Raw genomic sequence first — 15098 nt, 5'->3', positions numbered from 1 at the left:
CAAACTTTCAGAAACATAAAATCAAACGCTTATTGATCTGTATCAATTCAGGAGATTGCGCTATGAGAAAGACATCAATACTGGAAAATGGAGCACCAGAAGAAAGGTATCACAGGCCATGTTTCAGGTTTATCTCCCACTAAGAGTTACACGAGTGCTAGAGAATTCCCTAGAGAAAGAGTGGCATGCCTGGGGACATCGACTCTTCTCACCTGCATCCTGCACGTGAACAGCAACTGTGCCTGACTCCTCCTCGGCCAGCCGGTACCACACGCCGCTGGGGTCTGCCAGCCACTCCTCCACACGACACGAGTAGTTGCCCGTGTCAGTACCACTGGCCTGCAGCACCGTCAGGCGGAAGAGCACTGCTGAGAGCCGCTGGAAGCACAGGCGGTCCTGCCAGCGACCTGTCCCAGAGCTGAAAATGGCGTCAAGGCCCACGCTCAGCACCACCTCCTTCTCCTCCTCGTCTTCCTTCTCTTCCTCTTCAGCACGGCCACCCACCTCTTTGGCTCGGAGGTTGTACCACGTCACTGCGAAGTGAGACTCGGGGCTGGAGCGGGACAGAATGCTGCAGTCCAGCTGGAAGGACTCCTTCTCCTGCACTGTGAGGTTGGCAGTGGCCGTGTCCACCTGCAAGGTGGGCTCTGAGATAACGAAAGAGGAGAGGTGAGCATGGAGCAAAATGCTGCCTGCAAAGCCACCCTTTCCCGGCACAAACACATAATCACGGACAGAATCGCAGCATCATTAAGGTCAGAAAAGACCACTAAAGTCACCCAGGCCAACCATCAGCTCATTCCCACCACGCCCACAAACCATGTCCCTCAGTGCCACATCCACCCTTCTCTTGAAAACCACCAGTTGCAATGCCGGTGCAACTCAGGCAAAACCCAAAAGCTTGACACGATCTGCCAAGTCCCACAAGCACCCGTGCAGCCAACCCCACAGAAGCAGAAGCAGCATCCTCACCTCGCTGTGCTCCGCCTGGCCCAGAGCCAAACTGGAGCTAGCTGACTGACAGCCCTGTGCTGCTGCAGCTCACACAGACACACTAAAGGATGTGCCGGGAGGTACCAGCGGGCACTGAGGAGTAATCACAACCACTCAGCTGCCAGAGCAAAGTGTATTTCACTCCACTCTTAGCATGCCCGAAATTGCTCAATGGACTTGAAAAATCAGTATGTCTAACACGTGTGAGGACAGATTTTTTTTTTCCACTGAGTTGGGAGGTTAATTAGTTAACAGGCTTCTCTGCAGAAATGACCGCAGAACAAAAACAGCAAGGACGCTTCCTAACGTTTCTGTTTTTTTTTTCTTGCTGCAAGGCTAGAGAGATGTTTGTAGCTAACTGAGATACAGTGGCCAGAAATAAGATGAGTTGATTAAAGGCTGACTTCAGGAGCAATTAACATCCGATTTAGTCATCCTGCCAGGGAACACATACTCCGGGGATCACAATCAGCCCAGATCTAAGCTTTCATTTAAAGATTAAAAGCCCTTCCTAATGCACGAGTTCAGAACTAAGGGCAAGGCAGCAGCTCGCTGAGGAGAGGCCCCTTTCTCCTCTAGTGCTGACAGCAGGGCAAGCCCTACCTATTGCAGGTAGCTGGGTGGGAGATGGCCCTGTGGGAGAGGGCACCAGGTACTGCTGTGCCCCAGAGTGAGGTCTGCAGGCTGTGGGTGCCCTCCCCAAGGAAAAGGAGAATGGGCTTTGCACTATGGCACCTGTCCTGTAAGTTTTTCCTGTGGAAAATTTTCATTAAGGCCAGAGCTGTTAAGGCTGTAGGCAACACGAGCATTTTCGGCTCCCATCTTCTTCAGGAGATTCCTACAGGAATGAGGTAAGCCTTGAGATTTCAGGGACTTCTGAGGTAAAAAGGAGGAAGGGAAGGAAATGAAATGGCTTGTCAAAACAAACAGCCTCCCCCATCTCAACAAGTTAAACAGAAAGAGAATTGCACTCTGAAGATGCCAATAGGCTTTTTTTTTTTTTTTCTCTTTGCTCACAACTATGGTACTGGAAAATGAGTATGGAGATCCTCACTAATGAGACGTGAGTCACAAGCTATCTATTTTTAAATTCAGTCATTTTTAGGTACCGCCTGCCAGGAGGAAAAAACAAACAACAACAAAACACTTTATACATTTCTATATATCTTAAATTAGTGCACCCCCAACTCATCCTCTTCTTCCCACTCCACATCTTCCCACAATTCAGAAAGAGTCTAAAGGATTTCCCCTCACACTCAGTCCCTCGTCCACTAAGTCTGGCAACATTTAGCCTGAGTGAGGAGCTCTACTCACACTGTGCAGGCACACAAGGTACAGGGACTGCCCAGGGACCCTGGGGACCTTCTACTGGAGCCATCTCACACAGAGAAGCTTTGAGAACAAGGACTTTGTGAACAAAAGCTGGGCTGTCCCCTGAGACAACTCCTGCTCTGCAGCATAAATCTTCTCTGCAAGGAATTATAGCAAAAACCTTCCCAGAACTGTACTGTTTTGCCAGCTCTGTGGCAGAGCTACGTCATTGACACTGTGATGAAATGTGCAAGCATACAGCACCAAAAGATACTAGCACAGAATGTTTTTTTTTTTAAAGCTGGAAGGTACCCAGTGAGTCAGGACTGTAACTTTTGTTGGACCTACAGCCTTCCTTTCAAACAGGCATTTAATATGGAGTCACTTGCCTAAAAGCTAGAGAATCCGTGTCTCCCAAGGCAAATTGTCCTTGCCTCTTGTTATCTATTATTAAAACTGACAGAACTGGAATTTTCTCCCTGCTTTTAAGTTCTTCAGCACTTTTCCCCCTCAAAGACAAAAGAAAGCACGAAAAACATCCTGATCCCTGCCTCCCTGTGGTCTGGACATGGCCAAAACAGTGTTATGGAACAGAGGGCACCTGAATCACTACTATGAGTGAGAGGGGGGCCTCTCATGCCTCCTAGCCAACGACAAGTATCCACTCGCTCATACTGGCTGGCTCTTCCTAGCCAGTAATGAGTTGCCTGGTCCCAATCCACAAAGCCATGGAGCTGCATGCCCTACATGTACTTCTTTACCTGTGGAACAGAGAGCAGCATCATGCCAAACTGCCTGCACATCAGTGAATACCTTGACTCCACTGCTGCTTTCTTCCTATGCAAGGACCAGGCGCCTTGGGCACATGTCTGGGAAGCACAGAGTGCTTCTGCTATCTGACTTTCAATCCAAATGTGAATAACATCTAAAGTTTATTCTACTGAATTTGACAAATGCGCTGTTAAAAAAGAAAAATATAGGTGCAGTGGTGACAAAAATTGCAGATCTATCGAAGCTCTGCAGGGCTTGCAGCATGCCTCTTTCAGAAAAAGGCAATGAAGACAGCCAAGAAAGCATTGTTGTGGCCCATAGCACAGTGGTCCCAACCTCTGCCCAGACTCACCACCAGCGACACACAGACGGTGCCCTGTTGCATTGATCCAAAAGGGCAGAGAACTGCTCAAAGCCAGTGGCATGAGACCCTCCTCACCTGGCTGCTTCACGATGAGGGTGGTGAGCCCGGAGAGGTCCTCTGCCCGCTTATACCAGCGGTCGCTGGGGTCAAGCAGCCACTCCTCCACACGGCAGTCATAGGCCCCGCTATCCCGCACAGTGGCGTTCTGGATGGAGAGCAGGTAGAGGCCCGGTGATGGGCTCTCCAGGTGGAGCCGGCCCCGTAGATTCCCCAGTGCTGCCAGGTCCCCGTAGCGCAGAGTGCTCTGACGGCTCAGCCGGGCCACGGCTTCCTTCTCTGGGTGGCCTGGCCTCCAGACGTACCATTCCACCTGGAGCTGTGAGGAAGGGCTGGTCCGGCTGCTGACCTGGCACTCCAACATCACCCACTGGTTCTCCAGCACTGTGATGTTCCTGTGGGTTTGGTTCACGTGCAGGCGGTTATCTGCAGGAAAGGACCACAAGAAAACAAAGAATCGTTAAGGCTATGATCAGTTAGTCCAGCTGTCAACTCATCACCACCATGCCCGCTAACCATTTCCCTCAAATGCAAGGTGACTGAAGGCTGCAGGGGTCCTGTGTCTCCCCACATGCCCTTCCCTCAGGTCTACAATCCTATAGTGTGGTGAAGAAAAAGAAGAAAAGGAGGAAAAAAAGGAAGAGAGAAGGAAAAGAAAACGAGACGGGCCTTCTGACCATTTGGTGTGGAGAAGTGGGAAACTCTACATCTCCTGCTAGAACCTGGAGGGTCCCGGGTGTGTGAAACCTCGTGAAGAGAGGTCACAGCTCAATTTTCTCACATTTTCCTGCTGTGGAAGGCACGAGCCTGGTCACACCCCAACCAGTAAGCTCTCCTGCTTTGGGAAAAGGAAAAAAAAAACAGAGGAGGTACTGCTGATTATAGGGAAATACTACTGCAAAACAAGAAGTGGCACAAGGGCAAAGTCACACAGTGTTTCACCGCATTGGGAATGCCCCTGGTTTTTGCTCCATAACTTCATTGATACAGCGGGAGTGACTGCAATCAGCTCTTTTATGCAAAATGACGTGTGGTACACTCCTAATTCCTTCACGACCTCGATGAAGGGGCACAGCTTGGACTTTCCTGGTACAGCTGCTGCGGTAAGCAATTGGCACTGCACAGTGAGAGGTAGGTGATGAAGAGGAGGGGACAGATCACAGCGTTCCCCTCCCTGACTGCCCCACAGCCATCTTGAGAACTTGCAGCTAGAAACAAGCAGCTGGGACCAGCAATGAACAGCGTGCTCTGGCACGCTGTGCTCCCTGCACAACCAGGAGAACAAACACTTTGGGCACTGGCTATGGACCATACCCGATACCCTTCCCACATCCTTTCAGACAGAGTCTACACTGAGCTAGCCAAATCCAGACAAGAGAAAACTCACTTAGCATCTTACTCTGGTCCTGCTATCCAGCTGTTTCCGCCCTGCATGAAAGATTTTCTTTCTCAGAAATAGGCATCTGGGGCAAGCAGGATCACGGCAGGCTTCTTTGTGAAGTAATGACGCTCTGCCTCAGCATGCATGGGGTGCAGAGTGCTCTCAGAGATGGTCTTTGCCCCTCTGCCTCCCATCTTACCATGAAATCACGGCTCTGTCCCCAGCTTATGCTGGCCTGTCTTTACCAGAGATTTCCTTTACGACAGAAACCACCACCAGAGCAGATTTCTCCCCTCCTGGCAGCCAGCTCCCCCACCTCATTAAGCTCATTACTCACATCTCATGCATACAGTGCAGAGGGAAAAGAGATAAGACTCTCTACGCCTGCCAAGATACAGACTGTGCAGCAGAACATGACAATGCTTTCCTAGGCAGGCACACAGCAGTTCTCTCTCATTAGGTCGCTAGCTGACACTCTTGCTACATGATGCTCTTGCAGATAAAGAAACCAGATTGGTTACAGCAGCTCTTTCAATAGAGGGGAGCTGACATCCTTCACGTGGGACGCTGGAATGTACATCAACCCAGCCTAAGTGAAAGGGGGAACATCCCTTTGTGCAGGGATGTGCGGGCATGAGAATACAAAGAGTCAAAAAGCAAAGAGTGACAAAGCTGAGAGGGAAGTAGAGCGAGGGACGCCAGCTACTCAGCATGAGAGCAAGCGCTCAATCAACCAAAGGGGACCCCACCAGCGTGCTGTGCAGTACCTGGCTGCTTGACAGTGACCTCGGTCCGTCCCGACACCTCCTCTGCCAGCTTGTACCAGGCGTGGTTGGGGCTGAGCAGCCACTCCTCCACATGGCAGTAGTAGCTGCCGCTGTCGCGGACCTCAGCCCGCTGGACCGTCAGGCTGAAGAGCCCTCCTGATGCCGAGCGCTCAAACTGCAGCCTGCCCCGCAGCCCCTCCTCCTCAGCGTAGGTGCCGTACTCGAAGGCTGAGCTGTGGGTGGTCTTCAGGATGAGCTTGCCGTCGGCATCGGAGGGCTTGTGCACGTACCACAGCACGGCAAAGTGCGAGTCGGGGCTGGTCTGGGATTTCACCGAGCAGTTGAGCGGGATGGGGCGGTTCTCCACCAGGGTGATGCTCCGCTTCGACTTGCTCACCTGCAGCTTGGTCACTGCCAGGGGGAGACGAAGGAAGGTGAGAAAAGGTGGGGTGTGAACACGGAAGAGAAACTCACCTGTCTGGGGAGGACCCAAGAGCTCTCCCCCAGCTGCACATGTGGCTGCGCTTGCCTGGGTCCCACTTGCACTGGACTTTCAGAACAAAAGCATTTAGATGTTCTCTCACCAAAGCCCTTTTTTTTTGCTTTCCTTCTATTCTTGCGTCCTCCCACCAGGTCCTTTCAGCAAGAGACTGGCTTTTTTCACAGTTTCTCCTCTAAAATCCTTTCTTTCAACTCACTGTGGTCTAAGGCACCAAATGTAGCAAGAAGGCTACACCCAAACTCAAATTCTCTGCCTATACAACAGTTCTCTAGACACAAGGGTGAGTTTTCTGATGATGGAATCACACAAATTACAGCTTATACCAATGAGCTGTTGAGTAGTTTCACAGAAAACCATTTCCGGGAAGAGTGAATTAAACAAGTCTCTACTGCTGTCACACTGGTGGGACAAGTAACCCACAGACACGCTACAGCCAGGGAAGTGGTCAGGACTGCCAGCCCCAGGTCCACCATGCATTGTGTAACCTGAGAGAAGCCTCAGACACGCCACTGCTCTTGCTTCCCAAGCGTGACGGCAGTTCCCATTCTGCTAGCTGAGCGGTCACAGCTTCAAGGACAACGTTAGGTCTTGTCCATGTAGGGGAGAGAGTGACGCTGGTTTCCAATTTCCCCCTCCCTGTAGGAGCAGACAGAGCCTTCCCCTGCACGTGTTCAAGCAGCTGCAGTGAGCGTGGACCAAAGGCACTGCTGCTTGCAGAGGATACAAGGCGCCCTCATGTGACACTTGCACTGGCTATGCCCTGGAGGAAAGCTCACCAGCTAAAGGGCAGAAGAGACATGCAGCTTCTGCCACCACCTTCGCCTGAGTGCTGACATTCAGGAATAACTGATGAAGGGTGTCCCAATAACAGCCTATAATGGTTTGCGATAGCTGAGATGCAGAAGGCCCATGGCACTGTGCTGTTCCAGCCAGCCCATCCAAACCTCTCCCAGCTCCACCACCACCTCACATGGCTGCACCCCTCGAACAGGCAGCTGCTGAGTGAATAGTCCCTGTGCACAATCTCTAAATGAAACCTGTTGGGTACCAGAGGTACTGCATGAAGCGCAGCGCTACAGGCACAGAAGACTGAAATCTGCCAGGGGAGCTGTGCAGATCCATGCCCTGGAAACCTGGCCCACGCATCCCGTGTTTGCAAGGAAGACAATCTGCGCCCTCTCTCATTTCAAGTTCCGCCTTCCTTCCAGCTTCCCCTGGACCCTGGGGTCTCAGATGCCTGCCAGCACAAGTGACGATGACGACTCCAGGGGGACAGAGGGTATACACAAACAACATCAAACAGAAAGAAGAAACTCCTGCTACAGTGACACTTCGTGCTTCAATACAGTATCAGAGATAGGCATCCTGGTAACTCATTCCCCTGGAGCCCACCCTGCACATAGCATTAATAAGTATGCTAATAAAGCTGTGTTACGGGCATGGCTCGCAGATGGTGGAGGAAGAGAAGGAGGGAAAGCAGTCCCTTGTTCTTCCTCTTTAAAGACTTCAACTTAATGGAGAGATTTAGCATTGCATCACTGTATTTCTGTGGCACCCCCGCCACCCGACACACACCATTCATCCATCCCCTTTGTTTCAGCCCAGGACAGCAGCCTCAGCCACCCGCCCATTCCACCTTCTGGGCTCTTAAGGAAGGTTATTTCAGGCATTAATCAATCTTCTGAGTCCCCGAGAGAGGAGCCAATAATGTGGAAGGTGATGCTCGGCAGCTTCCTTTCTCCCCCAACCCCCTTTCCAAACAGTTTATTTTTAATTGGTGCTGGATTATTTTCTGCAACCGTTACTAAGGAAACCTCTGTTACTATAGCAACTGTGTATGTTAAGTCAGTAGCCCTATATCTATTAAAATGCAGCATATACACACATGCTGTGTGTGGTAGGGTTGCTCAGCACCAAGATGTGTGTTGGAATTGGTGCTACCCCAGTGCCCAGGCCTGCAGTGATGGGACGATGACTTCTGCAGTGCTCCCCCTGGGACAGAAGGCCGCACAGGGAGCCACAGCCCTGACATCCTGCTAGTTAAGATTGCTTCAATGCAAAGAGAATCTTACTGCGCCCTGTGCAATTTGCCAGGTCATGTTTAAGTTACCACATGACATGAAAATTGCTGTAGTTGCTGAATGTGACATCCCAGGCACTCAGCCAGCCAAACCTTGCACTCTGACACTGGGAAACTCCCTTTCCTAGCCTGGGGATGTGTCTGGGCAGAGGGCCAGGAAGGGGCTCAGCCTCTACCTGCTGAACTGATACAGGCTGCCCCAGGGCACAGCATGCTCCACTGAGCACCCTGTGAGTTTGTGGGTGCCCCCTCTCAGGAGCCATTAGAGGCCAGGCTGGATGGGGCTTTGAGCAACCTGGTCTAGTAGGAGGTATCCCTGCCTATAGCAGAGGGCTTGGCACTAGATGAACTCTAAGGTCCCTTCCAACCCAAATCTGTGATTCTATGCCCAAAGCACCCAGGTGGTGGGTGCAGCTGTGTCAGCTGGCAGGGTTACGGGCGGCTGCTGCTGTGCTGTCAGGAGGCTGGTGTTCTCTTAGCAGTCTCCTGAACATCTGCTTAGGGAGGGAAACAGATGCACGTGTCTAGGTGAAACTACTCTGCATATTATCGACAAGCCATAATCCCGTTGCCACAACATCTCCCAGCTCCCTAGAGGGTGCCAGTAAAGAGGATATCATACTTTGACATGCTGTAATTGGCCCTGCATATGCTTTTGAGGCTCTCAATTTACACTGGCAACAAGTCATGGTTGCAACCTTCATATTTTTCATAAATCAGCCACACAAAACGGAGTGAATTCTTCAACAGTGCTGGGGCCCTTAAGCCAGCACCAAGACTGCAGCTATCAGCTGCCCACTGACACAGAGAAATGCTGTCCTGCACCAGTGTGGGCATCCCATCACTTCTGCTGGAGGACAGCAGGAAGCTAAATGGGTGATGACTGGAGCTGGAGCCTGGCCAGGACATGAGGATGCTGCATCCCTGCTCAGGTGGCAAGGTTGGCAAGGATTCTAAGTGTCCAAAGAAGGTCTGCATTCTCTCTGGCCATCTCACCTCACGCAGTGTTCTCCAGCATTACAGGCCCTTTACATTACTTCCCAGGCTAAGGGTTGGGCCCTGGAACAGGCTGTGGTCGCAGCCCCAAGCTGCCAGAGTTCAAGGAGCATTTAGACATCACTCTCAGATATAAGGTTTGAATTTTGGGTGTTCCTGCACAGAGCCAGGAGCTGGACTTGATGGTCCTTGTGGGTCCCTTCTAACTTGGGATATTCAGTGATTCTATGAGGTCCAGGAAGCTTGCACCTGTGGGCTGGGGTCCAAGCCTGACCCACCCCTACAGCCACTGCAGGTGAAAGTGTGGTTAGGTACTCTGCAATCTAATACATATTTTGTGGTTTTTTTGAACACCACAAGGCAAGCAGTCTCCTCAGGCCAAGCACGAGGCAAGCACAGTTATGCAGATATTCAGGGAAAGGGAAACCAGTCTTCAGAGAAGGAAGGCATGATGTACAGTTCTGCTGCTGCTCCTCGCAGCTGTTAAGGTGGGTGGCTTTCTTACCTCTACTTCCTAATCATCAGGCAGAGGTTACAACACTCACTTTCATTAAAGCACACTGCAATCTGTAACTAAAAATGCCCTGATACAAAGATGCTCTGTCTCAAGACTCTTCACATCAACTTCCCTCATAGCTGTCAAGAAAATACAACAGCAGCCCTCTGCTAAATGCTTACCTTCCATGTGGGGACCACTATCACCATTATGGCAATGAATGACAGTATTTAACTGTAGCTGAAGGTGTGCTCCCCCCATCACAGAAAATACCATACAAAACCCAAAGTGCCCCCATTGCAAAGGAGAAGGGGGCTGGCTGCCAGCTGAGGGGCAACTGAGCTCTGCATGCCCCTAGGCAGCTGCCATTGGGTAGAAGGAGTGGGCATGGAGACAGCCATCAGCAACCCACAGAGTCTCCAGGGAGCCTGCTGTGGGCACAGGGAGGCAGCAAGGACTGCTGTGTCCCACTTTGGAGACCGTGACCCTCTGGGGAGCGCTCCTCCAGATGATGTGCTTTACTGGAGAGAACTGGTGAAGTGCTGAAGTTTTCCTGGGTACTGCCCTACTTCTAAAAGCCTCCATTGGGATCTCACTGATTGGAGGTGAGGGCTATAGGGAGAGAAGAAATGGGGACAAGCCAGCCTGAGCTCACACAGGGTTTGACAACAGGGATGGTGTCTATAAGGTCAGTCAGGAGAGACCTATTTCCAGAAGCCCCAAGATGATGTTCAGGCATAAGACCCGAGGGGCACCAGTCACACTTCAGCACAGCTGACAGTGGCCATGCACCCAGAAGTGCCTCATCATTTCTCCAAGAGCACTCTGTGCCCTAAATTCTACTTGCTTGCCTCCAAGAGACTTGTATGCAGATGACTGCTCTGCCACAGGCTACGACATGTTTTAACACTTGGCACCTCTGCCACCTCTTCCATAAAACACAGATGAAGAGCTTCCTCTGCCTTCTCATGTGTGTGTTGCAAGGGCACACGCTGATGACTGTGGGGAACAGTGGCAATGGGAGCAAGCAAGCACACGTCAGCACAATGACTACATGACAAGGGATGGGTGCCTTGTGCTCACTAGGCTAGCTGAAAGCATGTTAATGCACAAAGGAGAAGATGTAGGAGCTGCAAGAAGTGGCTCTTTCACAGAAGAGAGGAGCCAGAGGAAAGGTGTTCATTTTAAGGAGAAAGAGGAATGGGTCCTACGAGGAGCTCACTTGATAGGCTTAAGTGTTGCACAGGAATCACTGCAAAGACAAAGACTTCCAGTGCCAGCACAGTCTCCCAGAGGGGCCAGGAACATGGCAGCACAGCTACCGACTGCTGTTATTCTCTTTTAATAGAACACAATCCCTACTGAAACTGGATTAGTGAGTTTGCAAATTGCATTAGCCAACATGGGCCTCTGCTGGTGCAACAGGAGTAGGAGAATGGGAAATAGCATTAGACTTTGCCTGCCATTATTACTGCCGTTATTAACTTGTCACTTTACTGTAGTGTTCGTATAACAATGAATTATTGCCTGCAAACAGGCTGACATGATTGAATTACTGTGAGAGCAGCTCCACGGAAAGGAGAGGAAACGTTAACCCCTTCTGGAGGAGTCGTTGCCTCTCCTCAGGTGGGCCAGGCCTTGGGGAAGTGTGCATTTGTGACCTAGAAAGTCTCCTTAAAACCCAGGAGCATCTTCAGACATAGCTGGAGAATGCTGTGTGGGATGGTGGAAGCTGGGAAGCCAGTGGCTCTGGGGTCCAGGACCTGCAGATAAGCCTGGGGACACACCTCACAGTCCTCCTGAGAAACCATGTCTCCCTGCAGGACAGCAAGGACTCGAGGACAATTTACCTTGGAGGAATAAAAACAAACACAGATATAACCCAAATCAAAATGCCCCACAGCTCTAAAATTAGAAGCCTTCCTGTTAAACCCTGAAATAAATGTATAAGTTGTGCGGGAGAGGGGAGGGAATAAACGGCTCCCAGCATGAGTTGTGCCTGCTGTCAGAGAACAACGTACGGCTCACTGATCACTTGTAAATTAAAGTATGGAGATAGGATCACCAGAAGATAAATTCAGTACCAAGCCAAGGATAAAGAAAGGAAAAAAAAAAACACAAAAACACACAGATATTTAATCAGCCCTTCATCAGAAAGAATTCAAACAAAAGAGTGCTATGTCAATTAGGAAAAAAAAAAAGTAATTAAACATAGCCAAAGGGCAAGTTACAACACATATGGCAGCACCACGCACAAACTCCCAAGTCATTCTGGAGTCTGGCCATTAATGGCCACAATTCCGCACCGAGTGTCAGACAGAGACCTGAAAGTTCGAGGCACATCCTAGCATAGAGCTGCTCCCCCTGTGACTGCAATTTGTCTTGTTCGTGCTCACTAGGTTTGACTTGTGCTGTTTCAGAGGCTCCCACTGAACAGCTGGCTGCTACACACAATGACATGAGATGCTAAGAGTGACATGCAATATCATTTTCTTGCCATCCAGACAGCAAGCCCCCCAGACAGACCTCACATAGGATTGTGAGGCTTTTTGTACTACCTGCACCAGCTCTGCCAGCTCCAGCTGCCAGTGCACAGATACTTGGGAAGATACAACCAAATCCATACAAGAGCTCACTCACTCCACTCATCGTTAATTATTTCTTTTCACCAGGTTAATTTGCTGCAGTGGGATCAATGGTGGCATAAGGAATGAAACAGGACCATGTAACCAGCTTAAGTGCCAGAGCTAAGGATCATTTCCCTCTGCACAATCAAGTGCACAGCTCCACTTGCCTTGTGAAACCTGAACTCATGATTCATGAGTTCATGATACTGCTGCCTCCATAAACTAATTGATGAATCCATCTACTGTGTGGAAGAACAACTGAAAGAAATGAGCCATCTGACATTTCTCAACACACTGTCATCTTAAACTTCTTAAGGACAGAGGAAGTATTACAGTGGGATAGAGTATAGATCCATCATTCTCTGGACTCTATGCTTACCTATTATACAGGACAGGGAAAACTGTAGGAATCTTCTTTGACAGCATCCCAAATTCCTACTTAAGCAAGTACAATGGCCCTGGGAGACATTGTCTTAAGCAAGACAATGGCCCTGTTATATATACACGTTAAGATAAAACACTCTAAGCCATAGATTTAGCATGTCCATAGTCTCCCATTTTGACGTAAGCAGGCTGCAACTTCAATGAACCCAGCATTTAAGTCTTCGACCAATGATAGGACAGGCAGAAAACCAAAAATAATCAGTCCCTTAAGAACCAGAGTTCTTGAAAAACATTGCTATAGAAATTGCCCTTATATGTTCTGCTGACGTAGGGCCATTAGCTTCACAGGTAAAATTGCTGGTAGAAAAAATGGCTAGGCTTGTTTTACTGAAGTTACTTCCTTTACATGGGCAGTGCTAAACCACCTACTATGCAGGTGACTGTTGTGCTGAAGAGCAAAGTTGCTGAGAAGCCATCACCTGCAGTAGAAGACACCCCAGCCCATCAGTCGAACCAACACCTGTGGAAGCCAAGAGCAGGGGATTCACAGTAATTGGGACTGGGGTACTCATCTCATGGAGCCCAGCAGAAGGCCTTAGGCTCCATGGACTGGGGAAAAGAGAAGAGAGAAACCAGTGCTCTCTACCCAAAGGGCTGGCAGTCCCAAAGCCACCCTAATGGCTGCTTTTGAGTGCTTCAAAGTCACGAGGAATGCACAAAGCTTTTGAGTGAGGAAATGCTGAAGGACTACTCACTGCAGAATATTTCAGTTCAAGGAGAGCAAGCAGGAAATCAATGAGAAGCTGAGGGGGGTGGGGAGAAGACATTCAAGACAACATCAAAGAAGTTTTATGGGCACAGTCTGCCAACAGGCTGATGTTCTGCTTCTGCATAAACATACTCCAAGCAGCATCGGAAGGCCACTCATGAGGTAGCAGAGAGCAACATAATGTTCTAAAATGGAAGTGAAAAATTTGAAGTGCAAAATGTAACTGGGAAGAGCACTAATTTGAAAGAGCAGCGTATTCTGCACACAGCTCACATCTCCTGATGTCATCAGTTTTGTTTGGGGGCTGAGAAGTGAGACATCCTGCAGTAAGATCAGTGGGCACTCATGAAGCAGGTGGAGCAGAGTTAGGTCCTGCTAGGTGCAAGAATGCATTCTGGCTCCTTAACTTCATTGAATTCATCTGAGGTGCTTCACACATCTAAAATCCAGCTTCTCGGGCTATGCTCATGGGTGCATTTTGCAGGCTGAAGCCCCAAGGGAAGCCCTGATTTTTAACTGACTGCAGTCAGCAATGTGATCATCAGGCTTACAGCAACAGTTCACAAGCAAACCTGCAGAGCAGCTAAGTACATTCCCACATCAGCAATGAGAAACCAAAGGCAAAGGCAGGTGAAACCCAGCTCTGATCCCATAAGGCTAAGATCAGCACCCCTGCCACAGAACCAGGAATGTCAAACACATTCGGCACAAACTCTTTCCTCCTGCCCACAAGTGGGCTCATGTGGACATGGCAGTCTTTTTGTTTTCCTCACGTGTGTCCATGGGCAAAACTGCACCTCAAATCTGTATTTACAAAGCAATGTCTTGGAGACATTCAATGTGAGGCTGGACAAGATTCTGAGCACCTGACCTAGCTGTTCATCACAGCAGAGTTAGGCTAGATGACCTTTAAAGGTCCCTTCCAACTCAAACAATTCCATGATTCTATGATACCACCATAATAGCAGTGAGAAGACTGGGCCCTCGGTATATGACAGTGACAATACAGAGAGATGAGGGTGTTGGGAGCAGGTGTAGAGAAAAAGCACACCAGGATACTAGTCTGAGATGAATAACTATGCCAAACAGGCAGCAGCAAGTCCAGCTGCCCCAAGACACCCAACCCAGGGCAAATGTGCAAGGCTGAGAGGCTGCCACGAATACAAGCCCAAGGGAAAAGAGATGGAGGAAGCAAACCCACCTGTGCCAACCGGAGGAGAAAAAGGGCTCCAGCTGGGCTGTTAATGCAGGTCTGCACAAAGGCACAGCCCTGAATCATGCACAACCGAGCCCCGTCCTCCCGCTTGCTCAGCGTGCTGAAAGCTGGCAGGACAGCAGGTCTCACCTGTGGGCAGCAAGGGGAAAGGAGTGAAGCTCTGAGCACATGGGGGACAGGAGGCTGCTCTGCACCATAGTCACGACTGCAGACGAGAAGCCTCCTGTCCCTGCTGAGTGCCTCTTGAACTCCTCCATCACTCATGCAAGAGCACAGCTATTTGCCAGATGGAGCAGAAGGCTTTAAAGCAGGGAAGCAGTGCTATTCTACAGAACAAAACCATTCTGAAATCAAGCAAGCAGCAAACTTGAGATAAGTTTCCAG

At 49.9% G+C, this 15098-nt stretch overlaps 1 protein-coding gene across 2 annotated transcripts in view; it reads right to left on the bottom strand.

The window, feature by feature from the left end:
- The window catches only part of IGSF3 (immunoglobulin superfamily member 3), a 76606-nt gene that overhangs the window by 3102 nt on the left and 58406 nt on the right, over nt 1-15098 (bottom strand). For both annotated transcript variants that reach the window (XM_052703637.1, XM_052703646.1), the window contains 3 exons: nt 5645-6055; nt 3515-3922; nt 213-647 (listed from right to left, as the gene is read on the bottom strand). In XM_052703637.1, the coding sequence (XP_052559597.1) occupies nt 213-647; nt 3515-3922; nt 5645-6055 (1254 nt within the window). The remainder of the gene's footprint in view (nt 1-212; nt 648-3514; nt 3923-5644; nt 6056-15098) is intronic.

The sequence above is a fragment of the Tympanuchus pallidicinctus genome, unplaced genomic scaffold (assembly GCF_026119805.1).
Source record: "Tympanuchus pallidicinctus isolate F22 unplaced genomic scaffold, pur_lepc_1.0 scaffold10, whole genome shotgun sequence".
Classification (NCBI taxonomy): domain Eukaryota; kingdom Metazoa; phylum Chordata; class Aves; order Galliformes; family Phasianidae; genus Tympanuchus; species Tympanuchus pallidicinctus.
The sequence above is the reverse complement of the archived record's forward strand: the minus strand, read 5'-3'. Positions and strand labels throughout refer to the sequence as shown.